This window comes from Myxocyprinus asiaticus, chromosome 31 (genome assembly GCF_019703515.2).
Source record: "Myxocyprinus asiaticus isolate MX2 ecotype Aquarium Trade chromosome 31, UBuf_Myxa_2, whole genome shotgun sequence".
In the NCBI taxonomy this organism is placed as follows: Eukaryota; Metazoa; Chordata; class Actinopteri; order Cypriniformes; family Catostomidae; genus Myxocyprinus; species Myxocyprinus asiaticus.
The window spans coordinates 39,514,865-39,538,896 of NC_059374.1; the positions used below are offsets into that span (position 1 = coordinate 39,514,865).

Here is a 24,032-nt window from a genome sequence, read left to right on the forward strand (position 1 = left end):
AAAGTAATAATTAAAAGTATAGTTATTTTTCAAGTTCTGTTTAATGTTAATCATGTCGTTTTATGTTATGACAAGGGTTGCTCTTTTTAGTTTAGACAATGGTGTCCCTTGTTCAAGGCTATTTAAATCTTTCTCACTAAAACATCTAAAGATATGTTATTGTACAAAAGTGCCAGTGGTATGAAAACAAAATTACAATTACGACTGCACACTCATCAGGCCATTCCGTTCTGGCTTTTGTTAGCAAAATAGTATTCTGTATGCGGCAAACTTGTCTAAATATCGGTTGTGACATTTCCAATTTTCTGAAAGTTGGTCGGTACAGGTCCCTGCCATCCCTACCTAAATCTACGCCTATGCTGGTAGACTCGATCCGCATTTTTTAAATAGTTTTAACCAAAAAAAAAAAAAATAAAAATATGAGCTTCAACACATTACCAAAACCTATCACTTACCTTCAGAATACCTGGAGTATGATGGGACCATCAAACCCAAAAAGCACAGTTGCGTTCTGGAAATAAGGCCAATAAAACCCCAACTGCCCGTATTTATAAGTGACTTTATGGACAAAGAATAAGCGATGACCCTCAAGTAACTCTGAGCCTATTTTTAGCCCCACCCTCTGCATTTGCTCAGTCATGTCTCTAGTTCTGCACCAGTTTCTGTAGTTGAGTACAGTCTAATAATAAAAGATGGCCTCACCCCATATAAAATACATCAGATTGATTTTACATTTAATTCTTGATGTGTAGGCTACAACCCAAAACACATGCGTCTTTCTTTTTTATACACATTTATTTTACCATATAATCAGCTGTTAAATATCTGTTCAAAATGCAACAGACCTGTAAGTTAATTTACCTTTAACACCAAACTGACTGTAAACAAAATAAACACTGAAAAAAGAAAACACTATGCATGAAGAATCATAAACATTATATGAGATACAAAACTGCATCATAAAAAGAAAACATGAATTCTGACAGCTTAAAAAAATGTCTCTCATAGTTTAAAGCATCTTTCTTTAACTCTTCTCTATGGCAAATACCGTTGTAAAGCTGCCACAAATTCTATATGAGTGAATGTGCGATCTCCTGATAACTTGTAAACATGTCACCAGTAATCTTTACGTGTTTGATATAAGAATAAACCATTTTTTTGTGTGTTCAACGTGTGGGTGCTTGAGTTGGGTGGAAAATACATAATTCGAGAACTTATTCTGTGATAACGGCCATCTTGCATTATACACAGTAATGGTTTTAATTATTACTCCCCTTTCTCATTAGTATTTTTGTTGCGGAGTATATACTTTTATTTTTTGTGCTAACAACCTATATGGGTTGCAATAATTGTTACATTCATGTGTTAAGGTTAAATATGGCCAGCAAACACACACACACAGTCATACAATATGTACAGAGGAAATTAATGTAACGCCCAAATATGATACTCTAGTATGAACACTAACTCGTACTCACCTTTCCAGTCTCAGAAAAATTTTTTTCCTTTTGCATAAATGGTCCAAGTACATGTGCGTGCAGTGTTCAAGTATGTGTATGCACGTAACACCTGTAGAACCAGAAATATCTAGGATTTGGGGCCTCTGGTTTTGCATTGCTTGTTCTAAGTGGGATCTGACTGGCATCTTTAGTCAATGTCTTTTAAATGCAGCATAATATTAAAGAATATATGATACGTGAAGAGAGAGAGAGAGAGAGAGAGAGAGAGAGAGAGAGAGAGAGAGAGAGCAAGAATAAGGGGAAAATATCTGAAAAGCATGAAATATAAAAGAGACTGCTTTTAACTTTCTTTCTGTCACTATCAATAAGTCGCCAGTGTTTTCTCAAGAGACCCTCACAGCACTTTATTTTGTCATTACCCTTCTCCACTGTTTTGTTTTATCTTTCAAATATCTTCTCTTTGTATATATATCTCTACATTCCTGTCGTTAGTTTTTTGGTCCATGAGCACGGATTCATCCCAGGACATAGGTGAGGGGTCAAAGGTCATCCATCAAGCAGGTAGACGACTAATTCGTAGGTGCACATCATGATGGCTGTATTGGGTATCTGTCTGACCAGGTGTGTGGCGAGTCCTCTATAAAGCGCTTGATAGCCTTCTTCTCTAAACACCAGGCTGAGGCTCTGGAAGAACGAGCGATACTTGGTACCTTCTTCCCTCAGACGAGTGCGAATTACTTCTGCAGAAGCACAAAAAAACAGACACGCAAAACTGCTCAGTCTCAGTTTAAAAACGTTTTGTACATCGTTTAAAGTCAACATGAATTCAAAATTGACTATTTACTTCAATTGTATGAAAAAGACTAAATGATTGAGGCTGTCATACTAACATTATAACTAACATTGTGCCTAACATCTCCTTTAATGTTAGGGTAAGGTACTCCGATAGGACGGGCATGATATGAATTATATGTGCAGTCTCACCGTGTGGATAGGCTATAGAGGTGGCACAGGTCTTGGAGGTGGCGGCTGCCAGCATCATGCCCACAAAGTCAGAGGCATCCTTCGATGCGTCTTCCTCCTCATCCATGTGTGTTGCTGCTTTGGCCTCCCTCAGGCGCCGTTTGATGCTTTCATAGATCACAAAGTGGATCACAGTCTCTGAAATTCCCGCGTAGGACGCAGACATGCCGCGGTAAAACCCGCGCAGACCGTCTGCCTGATACACTCGCCGTACGCACTCAAATGCATTCATACGACGCTCTCCACGGTTCCTGCATGTTACAAAACATGCTTTAGTGATTTAAATCCAAAACAATAAAGACCGAACATGGGCTCAAGATTAGCTTTAAAGTGATTGTTCACCCAAAACTGGAAATTCTGTCATCATTTGAGAAAGTGAACGGTGACGAAGGATAACATTCTGACTTACATCTCCTTTTGTGTTCCACAGAAGAATTAAATCATATGAGTTTGGATCAAAATAAGGGTGAGAAATCTATGACTGAATTTTATTTTTTGGGTGAACTATCCCTTTAATATGTCCTGTGCTATTTATTCATGATTCCACATGAAATCAGTCTTTAAGGATCTTAATCAATGGTCCAAATCACATTAATAATAAAACTGAGAAAAACAAGCAACACATGCCATAGTCCATATGGTGCATTACATGTGTTAGCATTTACCTGGCATCCAGTTGTAGGCGTGTCTTAATCAACCAAATTGGATTGGTTGCTGTGATAGCTGTGAACCCTGATAGGTGGAGAAAAATTATTTTATTATTAACTGCTAGATCACGCTACCATATCAGTTATTCCCTGTTTTATACCCATTGCTGCTATTCACACGAGAACACGCCATAAATATGGAGTTAACATTTTCAGACTAAATCTCCAGCTAATTTCATAGTTAACGTTTTATGTATCTTAAATACACACAATAAAATATTTTACGTTTTTCTTTTTTTTCTTTTTTGCAGAATATAGCAAAATTACAGCATGATTGAAAATGATGCCCAATAAAAATGTTCTGCTCACAAATGATATTTACCTGGTCTCATATTTCATGCTCTATACCAACATTTTTTATTGATTTAGTTAACAGGAACACCAACTTTTAAAAAAAGTGTTTTTAGGGGCAAAATTGTTTGGTGGGACAGATGACATTTTTGAAAAAAATGTTTATTTCACTCTTTGTTTAGATTATTATAATTTTTTTTTTCTCTCCAATTTGGAATGCCCAGTTCCCAATGCGCTCTAAGTCCTCGTGGTGGCGTAGTGACTCGCCTCAATCCGGGTGGCGGAGGACGAATCTCAGTTGCCTCCGTGTCTGAGACGTCAATCCGTGCATCTTATCACGTGGCTTGAGTGCGTTACCGCGGAAACGTAGCGCGTGTGGAGGCTTCACGCTGTTCTCCATGGCATCCACGCACAACTCACCACGTGCCCCACTGAGATCGAACCACATTATAGCGACCACGAGGAGGTTAACTCATGTGACTCTACCCTCCCTAGCAACCGGGCCAATTTGGTTGCTTAGGAGACCTGGCTGGAGTCACTCAGCACGCCCTGGATTCGAACTCACGACTTCAGGGGTGGTAATCAGCATCTTTACTCGCTGAGCTACATGCCCCCTGACTGTTATAGTTTTAAACGTAATAATGTGTATTTTTATAATGTATTTTCATAGTTTAATACTACAAGTCTAGGTCTGGGAGAAGGCTAAAACAGTAAAATCTACAAATAACAGGTATTTGAAAAGTACCAAAAAGAAATGATAAAGGCCTGGTAAAAAGTTTCCAGTGTAATTTTAATGAGACCTTTATATAAAAAAAATTTGATTGACGTATGTCCAAGTGACAGGTGAGAAAAGATCAACACCCACTCTTTCACACACACACACACACACACACACACACACACACACACACACGTGTTGGTGTGGCTATCCTTATGAGGACTCTCCATAGACATAATTATTTTCATATTGTACAAACTATAGATAGACAGACAGACACACACACACCAGCTAGGCCAGGCTGGGAGGCCAGTTTAAACCAGCTTAAAATGTGTTTTGTTCATGCAGTTGGATCAGGTGATCATTGCGTCTCTATGGTCGAATATAAAGGAAGTTACCTGCAATCCCAGCAGAGGTCATGTGCACCTGTGTAGAGTCTGGCTCAAACACACAGTTCAGTCTTTCCTTTGAGGTGGAATACGCAGCAAAGTAGATGGCCCTGAAAACACAGTGTGACAAACATGAGAACCTATCAGTTCTGCTCCAAACCCTACCCTGCTGATCAAAAATAGCTGACAACAGCCTAAGGCGGTTTACTGGTCTTAGCTGGCCACCAAGCTGGTTAGGCTGATCTGGTTTGATGGATTTAGATGGGTTTTGCTTAGCATATTGCTAAGCAATATTCGCACAAACAATACATAAGCACACACAAATATTGGGTGAAAAGTCAGGCTATATTTAAAGTTAAGTATGTGAACGATAAATTTGATGCTGCCTTGGATTTTGGTCTTAAAAAGCAGCATTATGTTACTACTTATTGTTTGGAACAGCCTTTAGTTTGAGAGCACACCTATAAACAATGATGTCTAGGTAGGCAGCTCACTAGGATTTTTAACAGACCCAATATGTCCCTTGCTTTTACGTAATGGCAAATGTACACACACGCAGTGTGCTTTGCGGAACGGTGGAAACACTCTAAACTCGCTCAGCAGCTAATGTCAAGTTGTCACTTCTCGTCCATTTAACACACTCAAACACACTTGCTGTACATAAGCTGCCCAGCATCAGTTAGGCCCTCCAATTTCTTCCACCATCCCCTTTTGCAGTCACTTTAAAATCACTCTGCGACAACAGGTTTTCCTTTAAATTAGATCATACACCGATCAGATTGTTGGTGCTAGACGGGCTGGTTTGAGTATTTCTGTAACTGCTGATCTTCTGGGATTTTCACACACAACAGTCTCTAGAATTTACTCAGAATGGTGCCAAAAACAAAAAACATCCAGTGAGTGGCAGTTCTGTGGATGGAAACGCCTTGTTGATGAGAGAGGTCAACAGAGAATGGCCAGACTGGTTCGAACTGACAAAGTCTATGGTAACTCAGATAACCGCTCTGTACAATTGTGGTGAGAAGAATATCATCTCAGAATGCTATTCTGAGATGCGGGTTGGCGCTGTTTTGGCGGCACGAGGAGGACCTAGGGGATTTAATGTTGTGGCTGATCGGGGTAAATGTACAATTGTAAATATAAACATAATAATAATGATAATTGAAAAAACAAACCATGACCTAAAGATAGTTTAATACAAATCTCACAAATATTTGTTTAAAAAAAAAAAAGGCTATAACAGTGATCGTCATGGACATGGAATCTCCAAACTGCAAATGCAGGAACTGAGTTTAGACTTTGAGCTGAGATAAGATGTGCTTTTGAAATATCTTAGCGCAATTACCTATTCCTCAGGAAAATGGAAAATTGCGCTTTGTGCCACTTCTTTAACATACAATACACCCACAGTTTGCACGCATAAAAACACAGAAAGCACAAACACTACCATGCATGCTCACTTGCACTGGCATGAAAATTGCAGTTAGAATTTGCGCTTTCACAAAAATTGGATATTGCGCACGGCTGAAGTGCGTAGTGCTGCGCTTTGCGCACTCACAAAATTAGAGCCCATTGTGTCGGTGGAGGAACACTCACCGTGAAGGTGCCACTCCGATTAGATTGGGCCCCAGGCCCCGGAATAAAGAGCGGGGCCCTTCCTTCTCAAGAATTAACCTGAGACAGATTCAGAAAAAGAAACACATCAACAGAGATGCAGTTATGGTATATGTTATAATATGGTAATATTATAATAATATGAAATTAATGCTTTGTGTTTGGGGGCTGATTTCCTAAATAAGTGAATCTACCAAAAACCATCAAGAACATGTCCTGGTCATATTTTACTCCAAAGTCAAAAACAAAACAATTTAAGAAAATAAAGCCTGATTCTACTGTAGACTATGGGTGGGTTGCACCAATATGGATTAAATTAAGCTTTAGAGTTCAGAGCTAACCCAGGGTTTGTTGATCCAAGTTTATTTTTTTTTCAACTCTTTTTGCATTGTGACATTAATTTCATAATAATTAAGCACAATTTCTCAGGATCCTACTGTGAAAAATAATGTTGCGTTATTTATTTGTTATATGTTATTTCAATTGCATCCAGACAGGATGTTTTTCATTAATATGTTAAAGTAATGAAAATGTTATTTTATATAGCCAAAAAAAAAAAAAAAAAAAAAGTTTCTGCATAACAGAAACTTTTTTTAAACACCTTGTGAAAAGCACTGTAATTATTAATCAAATTGAATTGGTACTGGGGATCGCCCCAAATGTTCTGAGTTTAATCCTTTGAAACCTTAGCAAGACACACCTCTGAAAGACTTGTTCTAACAAAGACATTTAAATTCCAATATGATATTACATTTTGAATATGAGCACACTCTGTTCTTTAACAGGACGTGCGAGATCAATGTCAATCAATAACATACAAATAAAGTAACATTATCAAAGGCCAAGAGAGAGAGAAAACTACATGGATTTTATTTGTATTAATAAACTTGTGCCTCATTGGACTTCATCATCCAGAATCATATTACTCTGTACTAACTATTAATTTAACCCAATCTAATCTCCCCATTAGAACGTAATACACATGTATAGTGAGGTCAACAGTGACTGGTTTGTCAGAAACCCAATTTTTCATCCAGCTGTTAGGCATACTGATTTTAAGATGTTTAATCAGCATTCATAGGAAAAATTCACAGAAAAATGAAAACTGAATCATCATTTACTCACCCTCATGTCATTACAAAACCTAAACACAGAAGGAGAGTCATGCAGGGTTGGTTTTGATGAGGGAGAGTAAATGACAGAATTTCAATATTTGAGAGAGAGAGGGGATTACAGAAGCTGTGCAATAACTGTAAATGTTTTTTTGTAAATGTAAATGCCTTTTAAGATTCATTTTTCCTAAAAACTTTAAAACTAAATTTGGATTCACTTGATTAAAAACCTTTTCAAAAGAATCAACTGAATAATACAGGTTCCTCAGATGTGTAGAGGTATGACAGTCCAGTAAAATATGTTTAATGGATAGTGGGTTCTGACAAGATGAGCACTTTGGTGAATTTTCTCCTGATAGTAAAAAGTGGTGTGTGAGTCTTGTATGTCCTATCCGGCATTGTGTATAAATGACTTGATCCCAGCGATTATTAAAAGGGAACACATATCTTGTTCCAATAACTAGATTTATTTCTCGTAATTTGTTGTTTAAAAATTGATCCCACTACGACTGCCTTTTGTTTTTGATATATACATTCAGAGTTGGTTTCAGATCTGTGGAAGGTATAGGGAATTTTACTGGTTCAGTAGATAGTGCTTCTCTGGCAGCTCTGTCTGCTTGTTCATTACCGGAGATTCCAGAGTGTCCAGGTACCCAGCAGAAAATAATATTAAAACTTTTTGCTTCAAGAGATGACAGTTTGATTAAAATCTTCACGATTGTTGGGTGATCAGTTTTAGTTGCTTCCAATGCTTCAAGACATGATTTTGAATTAGTTACTATAAAAAAAAACAATAAAAAAAAAAAGTAAACATTTTTTGTGGCGCAGTCACAAAAACTTCAGTGCCAGTAGTAGAGCATTTGCCTCTGCAGTGAAAACTGAACTTTGGACAGGGATGCGGATACCCTAACACAGTTGGTTTGTTGCAAAAGTTGCTGCCACTTTATTTTGCACATTTAGATCCATCTATGTATATTGGGATATGTTGTGCGTATACTACTCTTATGTCCAGAAATTGTTGATGGAAATCATTTGGATGCGTTTTGGATTTTTGGTTCCTTGTTAAATCCAAATGGATTTTAGGCTTTCTGAGACCCCATGGAAGAATTTTGCAGAAATGTGTCTGTTCCACACTGTTTAGATCCACTTTCAGATTCTCCAGATGGGTTTTTATACGTAGGCCAAATGGACGAATGAAACTTGTTTTTTTTTTTCATATATTGTTGAATGCTGAAGTGGGAAAACTGCTGAATAGGCTGGGTTTTTTTTATTTGTTTTAAGTTTGGTTGCATATTGTAAGGCCAAATTTAGGCGTCTGATTTCCAAGGAAGGTTCATTGGCTTCCGCATAGAAACTTTGGATTGGTGATGTTCTGTAGGCTCCCAAAGCTTGTCGTATACCTTGGTGGTGTACAGTGTCCAAAAGTCGTACGTATGACTTCCTAGCTGATCCATAAATGATACTTCCATAGTCCAGCTTTGAGCGTACCATGGTTCTGTACAAGTTCATGAGAGTTGAGCTGTCTATTTTATTAAGGGATGTCAATTGATTAAAATGTTTAATTAAATTAAATACATGACATGCCAATTTAATTGAATACATTGCATATATAAATATTTGCAGAGAGAGGCCCTCAAATAACAATAATTCAATATTTAATGATTAAATAATTATAATTATATTAAATAATAAATGTAATATATATATATATTACAGTAAATATGAGTGTGGCAGCAGGGGCGTGGTCAAGCGTCCGTCCGGAGAGAGAGAAAGTGGTAAGGGCGCTTGCACCTGAGCTAGATTATGTTTAACACTTGTCTCTCATTCCAGTGAGCATGGGGAGAGCGGCATATAAACAGCCACGCCACCAGCAACCCAGAGAGAGAGAGACTGGCACAAGGAAGGCCACGGTGCTACAGAAGCTGTTGTGTTTAATCTATTGTGTTTGTGAAGCTGAAGTGTTTAAGTAACTATATGCCTGTGAAGCTTACGTGTTTAAATAACTCCGTGCCTGTGAGACTTTTTGTGAAATTGTAAAGCACCGAGGTGACCAATTAAAATGCATACCTGAGTCTGGAAATCTCACTTCCCTGTGTTCTCCTTCCCTTCTGCCTGTGAGGCTGTGTTACACTGGTGCCGAAACCCGGGAACAAAACTGAAGTACACCCCATGGAGTCCTCCCAGTTGGCTGAGATCCTCCAGTCCCTCACCAGTATGCAACAATCCCACCAGCAATCAATGCTTGAGCTATGTCAAGATCAGGAATGGCGCTTCTTTGAGATCCTACGGGCTCAAGCAGAGGACCGGCTCGCGATCCGGAGCCTCCTTGGCCAGCAGAAAGATAGAGCCGTGACCCCGGACTACCGCAGCCAACTGCCTCCCCCCACACTCCTGAAGATGGTGATTGTGAAGATCCTGATGACGATGCTGAGGCTTTCCTCGATTTATTCGAGAGAACCATGGAAATCTGGGGTTGGCCGCATGATCAGTGGGCGGCCAGGCTCCTTCCCTTGCTGCCCAGGGAAGCTCAGCTTGCCGCCCAACAGTTGCTAATCTCCTGGCCTATGACAATCTGAAAAAGTCGATCCTGCAGCGGGTGGGTCGTAGCCCAGAACAGTATCGCCAGCTGTTCCGGCCCTTGAAGCTGGGGGAGACCGACCACCCGTTTGCTTTTTCCCAATGGCTCCGAGACACGTGCTGGAAATGGCTGCTGGAGGGATATCGTGACGTCGCGGGAGTTGTCGACCAGGTGGTACTGGAGCAGCTGATCCATCGACTGCCAAGAGGAACGGCGGAGTGGGTCCAGTGCCACCGCCCGGCGTCGCTGGAGGAAGCCATTCGTCTGCCCTCCCACTCTCTCACCCTCCCCTATGTTTTCCCCCTCCCCTTCTCTCTCTCACTCTGCTCTCTCCCTAGAGTCCGTTCCTGCCCCGCGGAGGCGAGGAGTCCTGCCACCAAAGCCAGTTCCACGTGCGTGGGGTTTCCCGTCGGCCACAGCAGCAACAGTGCCCCATTGCTCTCCCCCTCAGGTGGAACTGCCCGTCGATGCAGGTGCGGGCGTGGCGCCTGGGCTGGCCTGCTGGAGTTGCGGGGATCTGGGACACTTCCGGGATCAGTGCCCTGTCATGGAGCTGGGAACGGTGGTCAGGATCCCCGACACTCCACAGACTGCCCCCGATCGGGCTGGAGCATACCAGATACCGGTAAGTATCAAGGGGGGTACTCGCCAAGCATTGGTGGACACGGGTTGTAATCAAACCACTATCCACCAACGCTTGGTTCAACATAAGCTTGGGCACAGCTAAAACACAGCTAAAACAGTGAGGGTGAAGTGTGTGCATGGGGATATTCACAACTAACTTGTTATTAAATTTCGGGGAACAAAACAGAGTGGAGGCCGCGGTTAGTTCCCGCCTCACCCATCCGCTGATTTTGGGGACTAATTGACCTGAGTTTAGAAATGTATTAAAGGGAATATGCGCGGATGGGTCCTGCACTAAAGCCACGAGATGTGAGATGTGTGATGCTCTGGCAGGGGAGGCGGAGCCAGGCCCGTCTTTGTCTGCTCCACGTCAGGATGACGTGGGGGGGGGAGGCTGCAGCCCCTCCCGTCCTCCAGGAATTTCCCGAAGGGGATTTCCCTTTGGAGCAGCCGCGAGACGAAACACTCAAGCACGCCTTTGACCAAGTGAGAGTGATCGATGGTCAACAACTCCAGCCGGGTGTCGCCCTTTTATATCCTTACTTCGCAATTATAAACGAGCGGTTGTATAAAGTGACGCAGGACGCTCAAACAAAGGAAGATACAACCCAGCTCCTAATACCACGGAGCCATCGGGAAATAGTGTTCCAGGCGGCTCATTATAATCCCATGGTGGGTCATCTAGGAAAAAGGAAAACGCTGAACCGTCTAATTTCTCTTTTTTATTGGCCGAGCATTGCCGGCGATGTCCGCAGGTGGTGTGCAGCATGCCACGAATGCCAGCTGATGAATCCACCGGCCACCCCAAAAGCGCCATTGCGCCCCCTTCCGTTGATCGGGGTCCCCTTTGAAAGAATTGGAATGGACCTCGTTGGGCCATTAGAGCAGTCCGCACACGGACATCGCTTTGTATTAGTCCTAGTGGACTATGCAACGCGATATCCGGAAGCAGTGCCTCTGCACAACATCTCAGCATGCAGTGTTGAGGAGGCAGTCTTCAAAATATTCTCCCGGGTGGGGATTCCAAAAGAAATCCTTATCGATCAAGGCACAACTTTTATGTCACGAACACTACGCGAGCTTTACGAATTATTGGGCATTAAATCAATCCTCAACAGCATCTATCATCCACAAACAGATGGCCTGGTGCAGCAATTTAATAAAACCCTTAAAAATATGATTCGTAAGTTCGTACACCATGATGCTAGAAATTTGAACAAATGGCTCGATCCCCTGTTATTCGCAGTACGAGAGGTCCCACAAGCCTCCACGGGGTTTTCCCCATTCAAGCTACTATACGGGCGGTGCCCGCGTGGCGTGTTTGATGTTATGCGTGAAGCTTGGGAGGAGGGTCCTTCAAACAGTAAGAAAGAAATTCAATACGTTCTTGATCTTAGAGCAAAACTCCCCACCTTGGGACAACTAACACAGGAGAATTTGCCCCAAGCTCAAGAACGACAGCGCCGACTGTATGACAGGGGAACTCGGCTGCGGGAATTTGCACCGGGAGATAAGGTACTCGTACTACTTCCCACATCGAACTCCAAATTACTCGCCAAGTGGCAAGGACCCTTTGAGGTCACACGGCGAGTGGGTAATCTCGATTATGAGGTAAAGCGAACCGATAGAGGGGGCACACGTCAAATATACCACCTCAACCTCCTGAAATCGTGGAGCGTGGCGGTCCCTGTGACGTTGGCTAAGGTAATCCGGAGAGGGCGGAGCTCAGGCCAGAGGTGAATACAAAACACAATCATTTCACCCCAGTCACTTGCGGAGACCACCTCTCACCGTATCAACTCGCAGAGGTTCCCAAGTTGCAAAAAGAGTTTGCAGACGTGTTTCCCCTCTACCGGGTCGTACGAAGCTCATACAGCACCACATCGAGACCGAGCCGGGGGTGGTGGTACGTAGCCGTCCCTACCGATTGCCCAAGCACATAATGAAAATTGTTCGGGATGCTATGCTCGATATGGGGGTAATAGAGGAATCCCACAGTGATTGGTCCAGCCCAGTTGTTCTAGTTCCTAAGAGCAACGGGTCTGTACGATTCTGTGTGGATTATAGAAAAGTCAACATGGTGTCTAAATTTGATGCATACCCAATGCCTCGCGTTGATGAATTGCTCGATCGGTTGGGCACTGCTCGATTTTATTCGACGCTGGATTTGACCAAGGGTTATTGGCAGATCCCATTGACACCAATTTCCCATGAAAAAACGGCTTTCTCCACACCGTTCGGATTACACCAATTTGTGACGCTTCCGTTTGGTTTGTCTGGAGCCCCGGCTACATTTCAGCGTCTCATGGACCGAATCCTCAGGCCGCATTCAGCTTACACCGCTGCATACTTTCATACAATCATTTACAGCAATGATTGGCAGCGGCACATGCAACATCTGAGGGCGGTTGTGAGATCGCTGCGACGGGCCGTACTCACAGCAAACCCCAAGAAGTACGCAATTGGGCGGGTGGAGATATGGTATCTGGGGTTCAACTTGGGCCACGGGCAGGTGCATCCCCAAATTGACAAGACTGCGGCGATTGCGGCCTGCCCGAGGCCCAAGACCAAAAAAGGGGGTGAGACAGTTCCTGGGGCTGGCTGGCTGGCTATTATAGGAGCTTCGTGCCTTTAATTATTCGGACGTCACCAGCCCGTTGACTGATCTCACTAAAGAGGGAGCTCCAGACCCGGTCCAGTGGATGGAGCAGTGTCAACAGGCGTTTATGCAAGTGAAAGCCGCACTTTGCGGGGAGCCGCTTTTACATTCACCTGATTTCTCTTCTCTTTTGTCTTACAGACGGACGCTTCAGACAGGGGGCTGGGGGCCGTACTCTCGTAGGTGGTGGAGGGGGAGGAGCGCCCGGTGCTGTACATTAGCCGTAAGCTCTCGCTGAGAGAGACTAAGTACAGCACCGCGGAAAAGGAGTGTCTCGCAATCAAGTGGGCGGTCCTCACTCTCCGATACTACCTGTTGGGGCAGGCCTTCACCCTCTGCTCGGATCATGCCCTATTCCAATGGCTCCACCTCATGAAAGATACCAACGCGCGGATCACCCGTTGGTATCTGGCTCTTCAGCCATTTAAGTTCAAGGTGGTCCACAGAACGGAAGCGCAGATGGCTGTCGCCGACTTCCTTTCCAGAAATGGGGAGGGGAGTGGTAGACAGGCCAGGTGCCTCCCCGGCCTGAGTCGGGCGGTGGGGATATGTGGCAGCGGGGGCGTGGTCAAACGTCCATCCAGAGAGAGAGAAAGTGGTAAGGGCGCTTGCACCTGAGCTACATTATGTTTAACAACTGTCTCTAATTCCAGTGAGCTTGGGGAGAGCGGCATATAAACAGCCACGCCACCAGCAACCCAGAGAGAGAGAGACTGGCACAAGGAAGGCCATGGTGCTACAGAAGCTGTTGTGTTTAATCTATTGTGTTTGTGAAGCTGAAGTGTTTAAATAACTCTGTGGCTGTGAGACTGATGAGTTTGTGAAATTGTAAAGCACCGAGGTGGCCGATTAAAACGCATACCTGAGTCTGGAAATCTTGCTTCCTTGTGTTCTCCTTCCCTTCTGCCTGTGAGGCTGTTACAATGAGAATTCAGATTATTATAATGCATTATATTATTGTGGCAGACGAGTAAAGCATTGATAAAATAATACAGAAAGTGTCTTTAGCAAAATAATGTTTATTTCCATACAAATGAAAATAAGCCTGTCATTGGCCTACAGTCTACAGCCATCCATTTTGCAACTGAATTCGTCAATCTGTACGAGATGGATTTTTTACAAGGGCTTTTCTAAGGACTCGTCAATGTACACGTATCAGACGGACGCTTTTCGAGCATCTCACTTTGGTTGCATCACATTGTAAACGCGACGTTTTTAGGTCGCTGTGTCAAGTTCAACGTAGTTTGAAACTAAAGGAAAACACTCAGAATTGCACTTCGTCCAGCATTGTTTGAACACAAGAATGCGTCTGTCCTCATCTTGTGCTGTCGCTAGTGTCATGCAAGCAACCTGCAGTGACTTCCAGCAGCAAAGCGACCTCATCTCATTCATTGTCAATGAGAGCTGGCGAGTTCCGGGGCGACACGCGACAGCGAGCTCTAGCGACTAGATGTGGGCGTGGTGAGCGACACGACAAAGTTGAGAAAAGTTGAGCTTTATGCAATTGAGGAGTGACTTTCGAGAGCAACAACAAAAAGGAGTGAAGAGGGTGTCAGTGGAGCTCCCGACAACGGTCTCTTTTGAGATAATGGAGTTGAGTGCAGGAAAAACAGAGGAGAAGTTTCTGTGAGCGATTTCACTGTTCTATATGATTCATCGGTTACCACATACATGGATATAATAAAAAATGAGGCATGGCAATGAGATTGTCGGCAGTCTGAGTGAGTTTGATTCGTACATTGATGGATCGTTCATCGTATTAATGTTATTATGTATTGAGCACTGCTGTAGTTTATATAAAAAACACTTTCCCCTGAAAAAATGTTAGGGACAAGAAAACTGATTCCTTGTCAAATTAGAATGAAATCTTACTTTTACTAGCAAAATGCCTCATCTGTGATCAGATTTTCACAAGATATGGCCAGACGTGCAGTCAACCAATAACATTAGAGCAACAGCAGTAGGAATGCCCACCAATGACTTTACAGTACAGAGACTAGCAACATCAAGCAATAGTCCATACATGTGTATACGGGGCTTGAGTGTGGTTTGTTCTCTGTACAGCTGCACATTGCCTAAACCGCTGGAGTTTTGCTTACTGCCCCCGGCTGAAAACAGGTGGTACTTCAAACTTAAATTGCTCCAATGATAGGAATATTCTTTATTATGGGAATTAACCCATTGACAGCCCTAATTTCATTAAACACATACAAATTAGACAATATATTTTTATATAAGAAACCAACCATATATAATATATAAACCATATATTTTTATTTAATTCTAATTTCTTTCCGTCTTCCATATTGTTTTAGTTACATTTTGTGGTGTGATTCCGAAAAGACGACCACACTGTTTTCAGACAGATGACGGAAAGGCACTGTTTTCTGGCAGGAAGACGCCCCCTCGGCTTTATGACCACAAACCAAAAGCTAAATGTTTACATAACACTGCGCTTACACAACACAAATCCAACATTCACCAAATATAGACTCCTCAAGCGATCTCACGGGGTCTTTAAAACATCCAGAGAACCAAAACAGTCATGCTTAATCTGCTGAGTAAATAGTCTCGTCTAAAACTCACAAATAGACACAGCACAGTATTTGGGTTTGTAGGTGCTAAAGGATGATGGTTTGGTTTTGCTCTGACCTTAGGTGGACTGAACCTGTATGTGATGGAAAATCCTGCATGTTTATTGGTCAAGGACATTCTTTTTTCTTTTTGTATAGATCAATTAAGTATAAAAAATAAAAAAAATACATAAAAAAAATTCAATTTACACAAAACAATTACTTGGATACACCTCTACTATGATGAACTTGTTTTCAATTTCTGAGTTCAAAGTCATTTTGATATTTTTTCTGAGGGTTAAAGTAAAGAAAACTGCTAAGTGGTGTAACCATCTGGAGACAATAAAGAAAAGTCTCATGAAAAGCAGAAATTCATGAGACTACAGAAAGTAGTTTGGAATGATCTTTTATTACTATTTCTTAAAAAAAAAAAATGAGCGAAATAATATTATTAATAGCTGAAAAACATTCGTCCAAGTTCTTCAAATCAAAGTCAGGTGGTGTAACCAACATTCAGGTAGCCATTAAGTTGTCATGTGACAAGAAATGCATAAAAATAGAGAGGAACCTTTTAGACCCTCAAGACTAAGTAAAAAAAAAAAAAAATATTAAAACATTTTGACATTTTTATGAAAAGGCAAATTCTGTTCAGGTCAAATGGAGTAACCTTAAGAAAACTTATGATATTGTGACTCAAAAATTAATGAGATTTGTAAGAGGAAAAAAAAAAAAAAAACAAACAAACAAAAAAACGTACCTTAGAAAATATGTTTGAAAACTTTTTTTAAATTGTGTACACCAGAGTCAGAATTTAAGGGGGACCCAGGGCAAAAATGCCACTTAAAATGACAAAAATGCCCCTGAAATTCTAAATGTGTGGGCAAAAATGCCCTCGTAAGGAATTCTTCTGTTTTTTTGTTTGTAACATCTGATATAGTTCTTAATATTATAGTAGTACAGTTATACATATAGTGGCATAAAATATGGGTTCATGTTAATTTAATTCTTAGGGTAAGAGTAAAAATTTCTCTTAAGATTTTTTATTAGTTAATTAAGTTGACGTATTTGACAGAAACGGACAAGAAAATTTATGTTTTAAATGGTCAGAAAAAAAAAGCCCCCATATACATACAAATACTGCCTTCAAAAATCTAATTCAGGGGGCAAATATTGCCCCTTAATGTAAAAGTTGTACACTCTTGTGTATTCAAGGAGCAAGGAGAGTACTTTAATACCTTTTACTTGATGGTTACGCCACTTGACATTTTTAAAGTTATAAATAAATGTTTTGCTTGTTTGTTTTGAACAACATTCCAGCTATGGCTGTTTTTATGGCGAAAATAAATTTTTTGTAAATTTTTTAAATTTATAAAATCAACATGGATACAAATATTATACTTCTGCTAACTTGCTACATGTGTTTTAAACTAGATTTTTAAATGTATTATCATCTTTATCATCTCTGACAACCTTATTTGTCAACAACTCTTATGCAACTAACATTATGAATAATTCATAACAAACCAGAATCAATAAAAACATTATGATTATGAATATCAGATAATTTTACAGTGGTGGTACCAGATGGTATTACCAAGGTATTTTGATATATAAAATGGCACTGAATGATTGCCAAAGTAATCCACTCCACAGAATACTATGATAATACAATGGTTCACATCCAAAAACATGGTAACACCATGGTAGTTTTTGGTCCTATTTTTATTAGTGTCCAGTGATGTGAAAAAGTACTTGCCCCCTTCCTGATTTCTTCTATTTTTGTGTATTTTTCATGCTAAATTGTTTTAGATCTTCAAACTAGATATAACATAAAACAAAGGCAACCTGTGTAAACAAAAAACAGTTTTCAAAAAAACAATTTTTTATTGAAGCAAAAAAGTCATCCAACACCTATAACACCCATGTGAAAAACTGCCCCCTTAAACTTAATAGCTGGTTGTGCCAGCTTCAGCAGCAACAACTGCAATCAAATGCTTCCGATAACTGGAGATCAGTCTTTCACAACGCTGTGGTGGAATTTTGGACCACTCTTCTTTGCAGAACTGCTTAAGTTCAGCCACATTGGAGGGTGTCCGAGCATCTCAATCAGGTTCAAGTCAGGACTTTGACTAGGCCACTCCTAAACTTTAATTTAGCTTCTTTTGAGTCATTCAGAGGTGGACTTACTCATATGCTTTGGATCATTGTCATGCTGCATAATCCAGTTACGCTTGAGCTTCAGCTCACTGACTGATGACCGGACGTTCTCCTTTAGAATTTTCTGGTAGAGAGCAGAATTCATGTTTCCCTCACTTATTGCAAGTCACCCTGGCCCTGAAGCAGCAAAGCATCCCCACACCATCACTCTACCACCACCATGCTTGACCGTAGGTATGATGTTCTTTTTGTGGAATTCTGTGTTTGATTTATGCCAGATGTAACGGGACACCTGTTTTCCAAACAGTTCCACTTTCGACTCATCAGTCCACAGAACATTCTCCCAAAAGGTTTGAGGATCATCAAGGTGTGTTTTGGCTAAATTCAGATGAGCCTTAATGTTCTTCTAGGTTAGCAGTGGTTTTGCCACTCCACTCTTCCATGGATGTCTTTTTGTCCAATGTCTTTCTGATAGTGGAGTCATGAACAGTGACCTTTATAGATGCAAAAGAGGCCTGCAGTTCCTTGGATGTTGTCCTTGGCTTTCTTGTGACTTCCTGGATGAGTCGTCGCTGTGCTCTTGGAGGAATTTTGGAAGGTCAGCCACTTCTGGGAAGGTTCACTACTGTGCCAAGTATTCATCCATTTGGAGATAATGGCGCTCACTGTGGTTCTTTGGAGTCCCAGAGCATTTGAAATAGCTTTGTAACTCTTCCCAGCTCAATTTAAATTTTAAAGTACTTCAGTAGCATGATTGTGTTTACAAAACAAATTGCCAAAGCATTAATGCACAAAATAGAATAATAATAAAATAGTAACAAATAACAATAAAAATAGAATTAAAATAAGGTGCCAGGTAATGAATAAAAAAAACTAAAAAAAAAAAAACTATAATAACAATATACACTATACAATATAAAATAAGCATTTAACAAGACATTATGAACATAAAAAAAATACTGTGACACCTTTTTCCTCATCATTTCTGGAATTTCTTTCGATCTTGGCATAGTGTGCTTCAGGGTGAGACCTTTTAGCCAACTTCATGCTACTGAAAAAGTTCTATTTAGTTGTTGATTTGATTGAACAGGGCTTGCAGTAATCAGGCCTGGGTGTGTCTAGTCCAGCTGAACCCCATTATGAAGAATATAACACTTGAAACAATTTAGTATGAGATATACACAAAAACAGAAGAAATCAGGATACTGATGAAATACTTTTTCACAGCACTGTACTTTCAGAAGTCACAGAAAAAAATAATTATCCATGTATTCAAAAGATGCACTACACAAAATGCTTGTTACACAAGGTGCTGTAAAGGATTTAACTTTTGTAAGTGTACGCACCTGATGCAGTCAAGGGGCCCCGGGATTGCCATGCGTGCCACACTGGCTCCATTCACTGTGCTCAGATGCACCTCAGAGATGCAGAACGATACTGAAGAAGACTGAAGCCTCGTCTTCACCACCTCTAAGGGACAAGTCAAGATCGCACCAACTGTTCCTCCACATCTTTGTGAGAGAGCACAAAATAAATGATTGAACACTGAAAGTCAACTGAGGTGAATTAGTTTAATTTAAACTCCAGGGCCTGTGGAATGGAACAAAAAACATCTTCTGCAGCCCTGAGGGCATGTTCAATTTTCTAGACCGGCTGAAACTAGCAGAGCTTTCACATATTTACTTTTACTCCAATGAGTAAGAAACACTGAGACAGCTTCTCTGGAAAAAGACAAGAGACCGACAGTGAAACTTTTCTTGGTGTTTATGTGGATTATTAGAATGGATAAAAAAAAAAGTTTTTTTTTTTTTTTTAAATATGCCAAATAGTCTCAGAAATGATCAGCAGCATGCAATTTGTGACATATTTAAAATAATTTTCACCCCAAAATGAATGTTTGTCTCACCCTCATTCTTTAATACATTAAACATCAAAGCAAATGTTAAGCAGAATGTTAGCCTCTTGAAAAATGTTGACGGACTTTAAATTTTTAGGTGAACTATCCCTTTAAATGGAATGTGCTTGAATGTTTAGGTTTCGATTCAAAAGTTTGGCCTTATAAAGTGTGTCAGTCGTATCAAGACCACTTATCCGAACACCACGCGACTTTAGTTGAGCGCCAAAACACAGAGGCCGATTAAATTTAGACTCACTCGTGATGGCCGAGTTGCAATTTACTCCCTTGACAAAGTGTATCAAACATTTGTACTCGTCCCTGCGGATTTGGGTCAAACTCAGCAACCCAATCCACCCCTCATGTGTAGAGAACAACCCGATATCAGCATGAGGTGTGATACATGTGACACAAATGAAAAACATACAAATGCAAAACTACAGAATATAATATTATTCTAAAGTAAGAATAAAATGAGAATAAAATATACAACTATAAGCACATAAATGCTCTTAAGTGTGTCTAAGGCACACAGTTATTAAAATTAAAATTATGTACGGAAAAGTACAGTGTACATTTATCATGGTATTTAAATGGTATTTCAAAGAATGGTATTACCATTAGAGGCAGACCGATATATCGGTTTTACCAATTAATCGGTGACGATAGTTGCTTTTTGGAACTATCATTATTGGCACAGTGTCAGACGGCATAATTGATAGTTCCAAAAAGCAACTATCGGCACCGATTAATCGGTAAAACCGATATATCAGTCTACTTCTAAAAATATATATATATATTAATACATATACATATGATATTACGTTATTAAATGTATGAGTAAATAAACTAATAATACACATTGTATTGACATTTTCTTCGTTTTATTTTTATTTTTTTACTAAGAATAAAGATAAAGAAATATAGTTTCTTTTTTCCTCATTTGTTTATTCCTCATCAATAAACCTCATCTGGTGAAACATACATATAAACTCTTAACCTGGTGAATACATAGGCTGTAAAAACACTTGCATACAGAGCATTGAAAGTTAGCCAAGTCCATTTCATTTTAAAATAAGAGTTCCCTGTGTATTTCAGATTTGTTTTAAGTCGAAAGTCCCCCGTAACTCACCAAATCTTAATTTTTCTAGTTATAATTGAGATTTTGGTTTCATAATACACTGCATTTTGGACTCAATTCATTTTAGACTCAATGAGTCCATTTACATGCACAGCAATATGCTGATTACTCTCTAAAATCAGCTTATTTAAAAAAATCTGAAAAGTAATCCATGTATACACGACATTTGAAATAATCTTGTTATTCTCTACATTTGACATCAAATTGTGTAGAGGCATGCGCTCAAAACGCACATACATTGGATAAGCCGGTAAGAACACCGGGTACGGTGTTTACATTTCATGCGAAATCGGCGTAATGGGCAAAAATCTACCCGTGTCAATTGGGTTATTCATAAGCCGTTTATGGCATTAAAGCTGATAAAGAAAAGCGGTTTATTGTGTTTACATGACCACACATGTTGTCGGTTTATTAAGCATAATCGGTGTAAGGACGTGCATGTAAACACTCATTGTTTGCGCTCTTCATAGTTAAGTATTCATCATTCTATAAATTAATTTTAAAAGACTATCGGCCGATTAATCGATTATCAGCCTTTCCCACCACCTTAGTTATCGATATCCGCAAAATCTACTATCGGTTTAACTCTAATTACCATGATTTATTTTTACGTCAATACTGTGGCATTCTTTTGTAAGGCTTACTAACAAAACTTTTACTAACAACAGTGGTTAGATGGAACAAATTATATATTTATGTAATTATGTTTTTGATTAAAAAGGCACTTTGCTGATTGTAACATTTAGGCTGAAAGTTTAGTTTAGCAAATATTCAGAATGAATGAGAGGGGCAGCACTTGTTCCTGTTTTAAACACTGTGCCAGTCTGATTGAGGGCAGATATTTAGAGCACAGGCTACAATCACTGCAGGAGGCACAATGGGCACAGTGTACCAGTGCCAGGCGGGATAGATCCCATATCACCAGTGAAAGATCAGCTACCTAAAACCACAAACAAGATCCAAAAGCAGACCCGTGCGGTTAAAAGTTAACTACAATCCTTTTTATTAACACTGGATGTGCTCTGATTTAACTTTAGAATAAAGATGTATTGTTATTGTAATGTGTCCTTGTTTGTTTTTTTTCTGGAAATGGTTTCATGAGTAAAAAAAGCAATAACTAGAGAATTCTGTACATAAGCCTATAGACTGTGATATAAATATCAGTGTGGCTGAACTCAGCATTTCTTAGAATGTTGATGCTAAATTATGTTATGATACCCTAAATTAAATACCACTCTGCGTCAATTAAATTTAAGTATGTGTGCATCTGTTGATTTTCTGTCTCAGAATCAAGCTGCATGTGTCTGGTCTTGTATAACAGATTTTAAATTGAAGGTTGTGTTGAAAGACACATTATAAGAAAACATTATATATATATATATATATATATATATATATATATATATATATACACACACACACACACACACACACACACATATATATATATATATATATATATATATATATATATATAACACATGCATGCGTACATATTTTATAAACACACAGAATGCATATATATATATATATATATATATATATAGTTTATATGTTTGTGTGAGTATATGTGATATAATCTAAATGAGTAATGGTGACTTACCCTCCAGCAAACAGATGCACCAGTGTGTCTCTCTGGCTCATCTCGACTCATGCTCTCTGGGATCCAACAGGCTGGGCAGCAGTGTCCTTGTGGAGCTCATGCGGACAGGTGTGAAATCAGCGGGCGCAGTCAGCCAGTCTATTCGACCTTAGTGCGTCTCAGCGCGGCTTCACCTCCGACAAACCCCCCGATGCTCGGTCCTCTGTACCCGCTTCCTCAACAGTTGGGCTAAAAGTGAGTTTTTTGTGGTCAAAAACTGCCTACATATCACTAATGTGGGTGAATATCCAGCTGAAAGCTTATCGGGCGGGGATATATATAAAAAAAAAAAAAAAAAACACGTACACGTTTGCTCCGTGTGCAGATAACCTTCATGTACACTCACACATTCACATCTGCTACGTGAACGCGGTCACAGTTCACTCTTTTGCTGGACCAATCGGAGGGCGCAAAACAGAAACGTCGATTGGTCGATGTCAGTGTACGTCACTAGAGCCCGCCTCCATCACGCCCCTTTCACGTGATCAGCGCTCTGAATAAGGTTGACCGCGTGTCCATACAGTAAACATGTAAAGTGTTTGAAAATGTATAGTGCTTTGAAAAACACTGTCTGTGGTCCACATTTCATATTGTAGATCACATGAAGCGGAACCAAAATTTGGGAGTTTTCAAATGTCTAATTTTTACATTCAGGGTGTAGAAAAATAGATTTCATTTTACATGTTCTTACAGGGTATGTGTCAAATATACTTAAAATAATTATAAAATATAAATGGACATCTTAAATCTAATTCTGACATCTAAATATAACTGTGTTGATTTAGGATATCCCTTAAAGGGGTTCACCCAAAAATGAAAAATCTCTCATCATTTACTCACCCTCATGCCATCCCAGATGTGTATGACTTTGTTTCTTCTGCTAAACACAAATTAAGATTTTTAGAAGAATATTTCAGCTCTGTAGGTCCATACAATGCAAGTGAATGGTGACCAGACCTTTCAAGCTCCAAAAATCACATAAAGGCAGCATAAAAGTAATCCATACGACTCCTGTGGTTATCATCAGAAGCGATATTATAGATGTGGGTGAGAAACCGATCAATATTTCAGTCCTTTCTTTAACTATAAATCTCCACTTCCACTTTCATTTTCACATTCTGAAAGTGAAATTGGAGATTTATAGTAAAAAAAAAAAAAAAAAAAAAAGGATTGAAATATTGATCGGTTTCTCACCCAAAGTGATGCTTTGTTTCAGAAGACATACAGTATATTGAACCACTGGATTACTTTTATGCTGCCTTTATGTGATTTTTGGAGCTTTAAAGGTCTGGCCACCATCCACTTGCATTGAAAGAACCTACAGAAATGAGATATTCTTCTAAAAATCTTCGTTTTTGTTCAGCAGAAGAAAGAAAGTCATACACATCTATAAATGATGAGAGAATTGTAATTTTTAGGTGAGTATGATACCAGGGCCGGAGTGGCAATC

At 40.0% G+C, this 24,032-nt stretch overlaps 1 protein-coding gene across 1 annotated transcript; it reads right to left on the reverse strand.

Annotated features, from left to right (window-relative positions):
* Positions 1 to 1,700: 1,700 nt before the first annotated feature.
* LOC127422237 (solute carrier family 25 member 36-A-like) lies at positions 1,701 to 22,924 on the reverse strand. The gene is made up of 7 exons (XM_051665594.1): positions 22,544 to 22,924; positions 19,252 to 19,416; positions 6,185 to 6,262; positions 4,598 to 4,698; positions 3,149 to 3,215; positions 2,445 to 2,734; positions 1,701 to 2,200 (listed from the first exon to the last, which is right to left on the reverse strand). Exons 1-7 carry the CDS (start codon positions 22,582 to 22,584, stop codon positions 2,007 to 2,009), a joined length of 936 nt encoding a protein of 311 aa, XP_051521554.1. The 5' UTR covers positions 22,585 to 22,924; the 3' UTR covers positions 1,701 to 2,006.
* Between the last annotated feature and the right edge of the window lie 1,108 nt (positions 22,925 to 24,032).

Bases quoted from the DNA above. Each gene is read 5' to 3' on its own strand.
- LOC127422237 (XM_051665594.1), bottom strand. From the start codon at position 22,584: ATGAGCCAGAGAGACACACTGGTGCATCTGTTTGCTGGAGG. The intron at 19,417-22,543 runs GTAAGTCACCAT...TCTCTCACAAAG, and splicing joins GTGCATCTGTTTGCTGGAGG to ATGTGGAGGAACAGTTGGTG. The intron at 2,735-3,148 runs GTAAATGCTAAC...TGTAACATGCAG, and splicing joins CGCCTACAACTGGATGCCAG to GAACCGTGGAGAGCGTCGTA.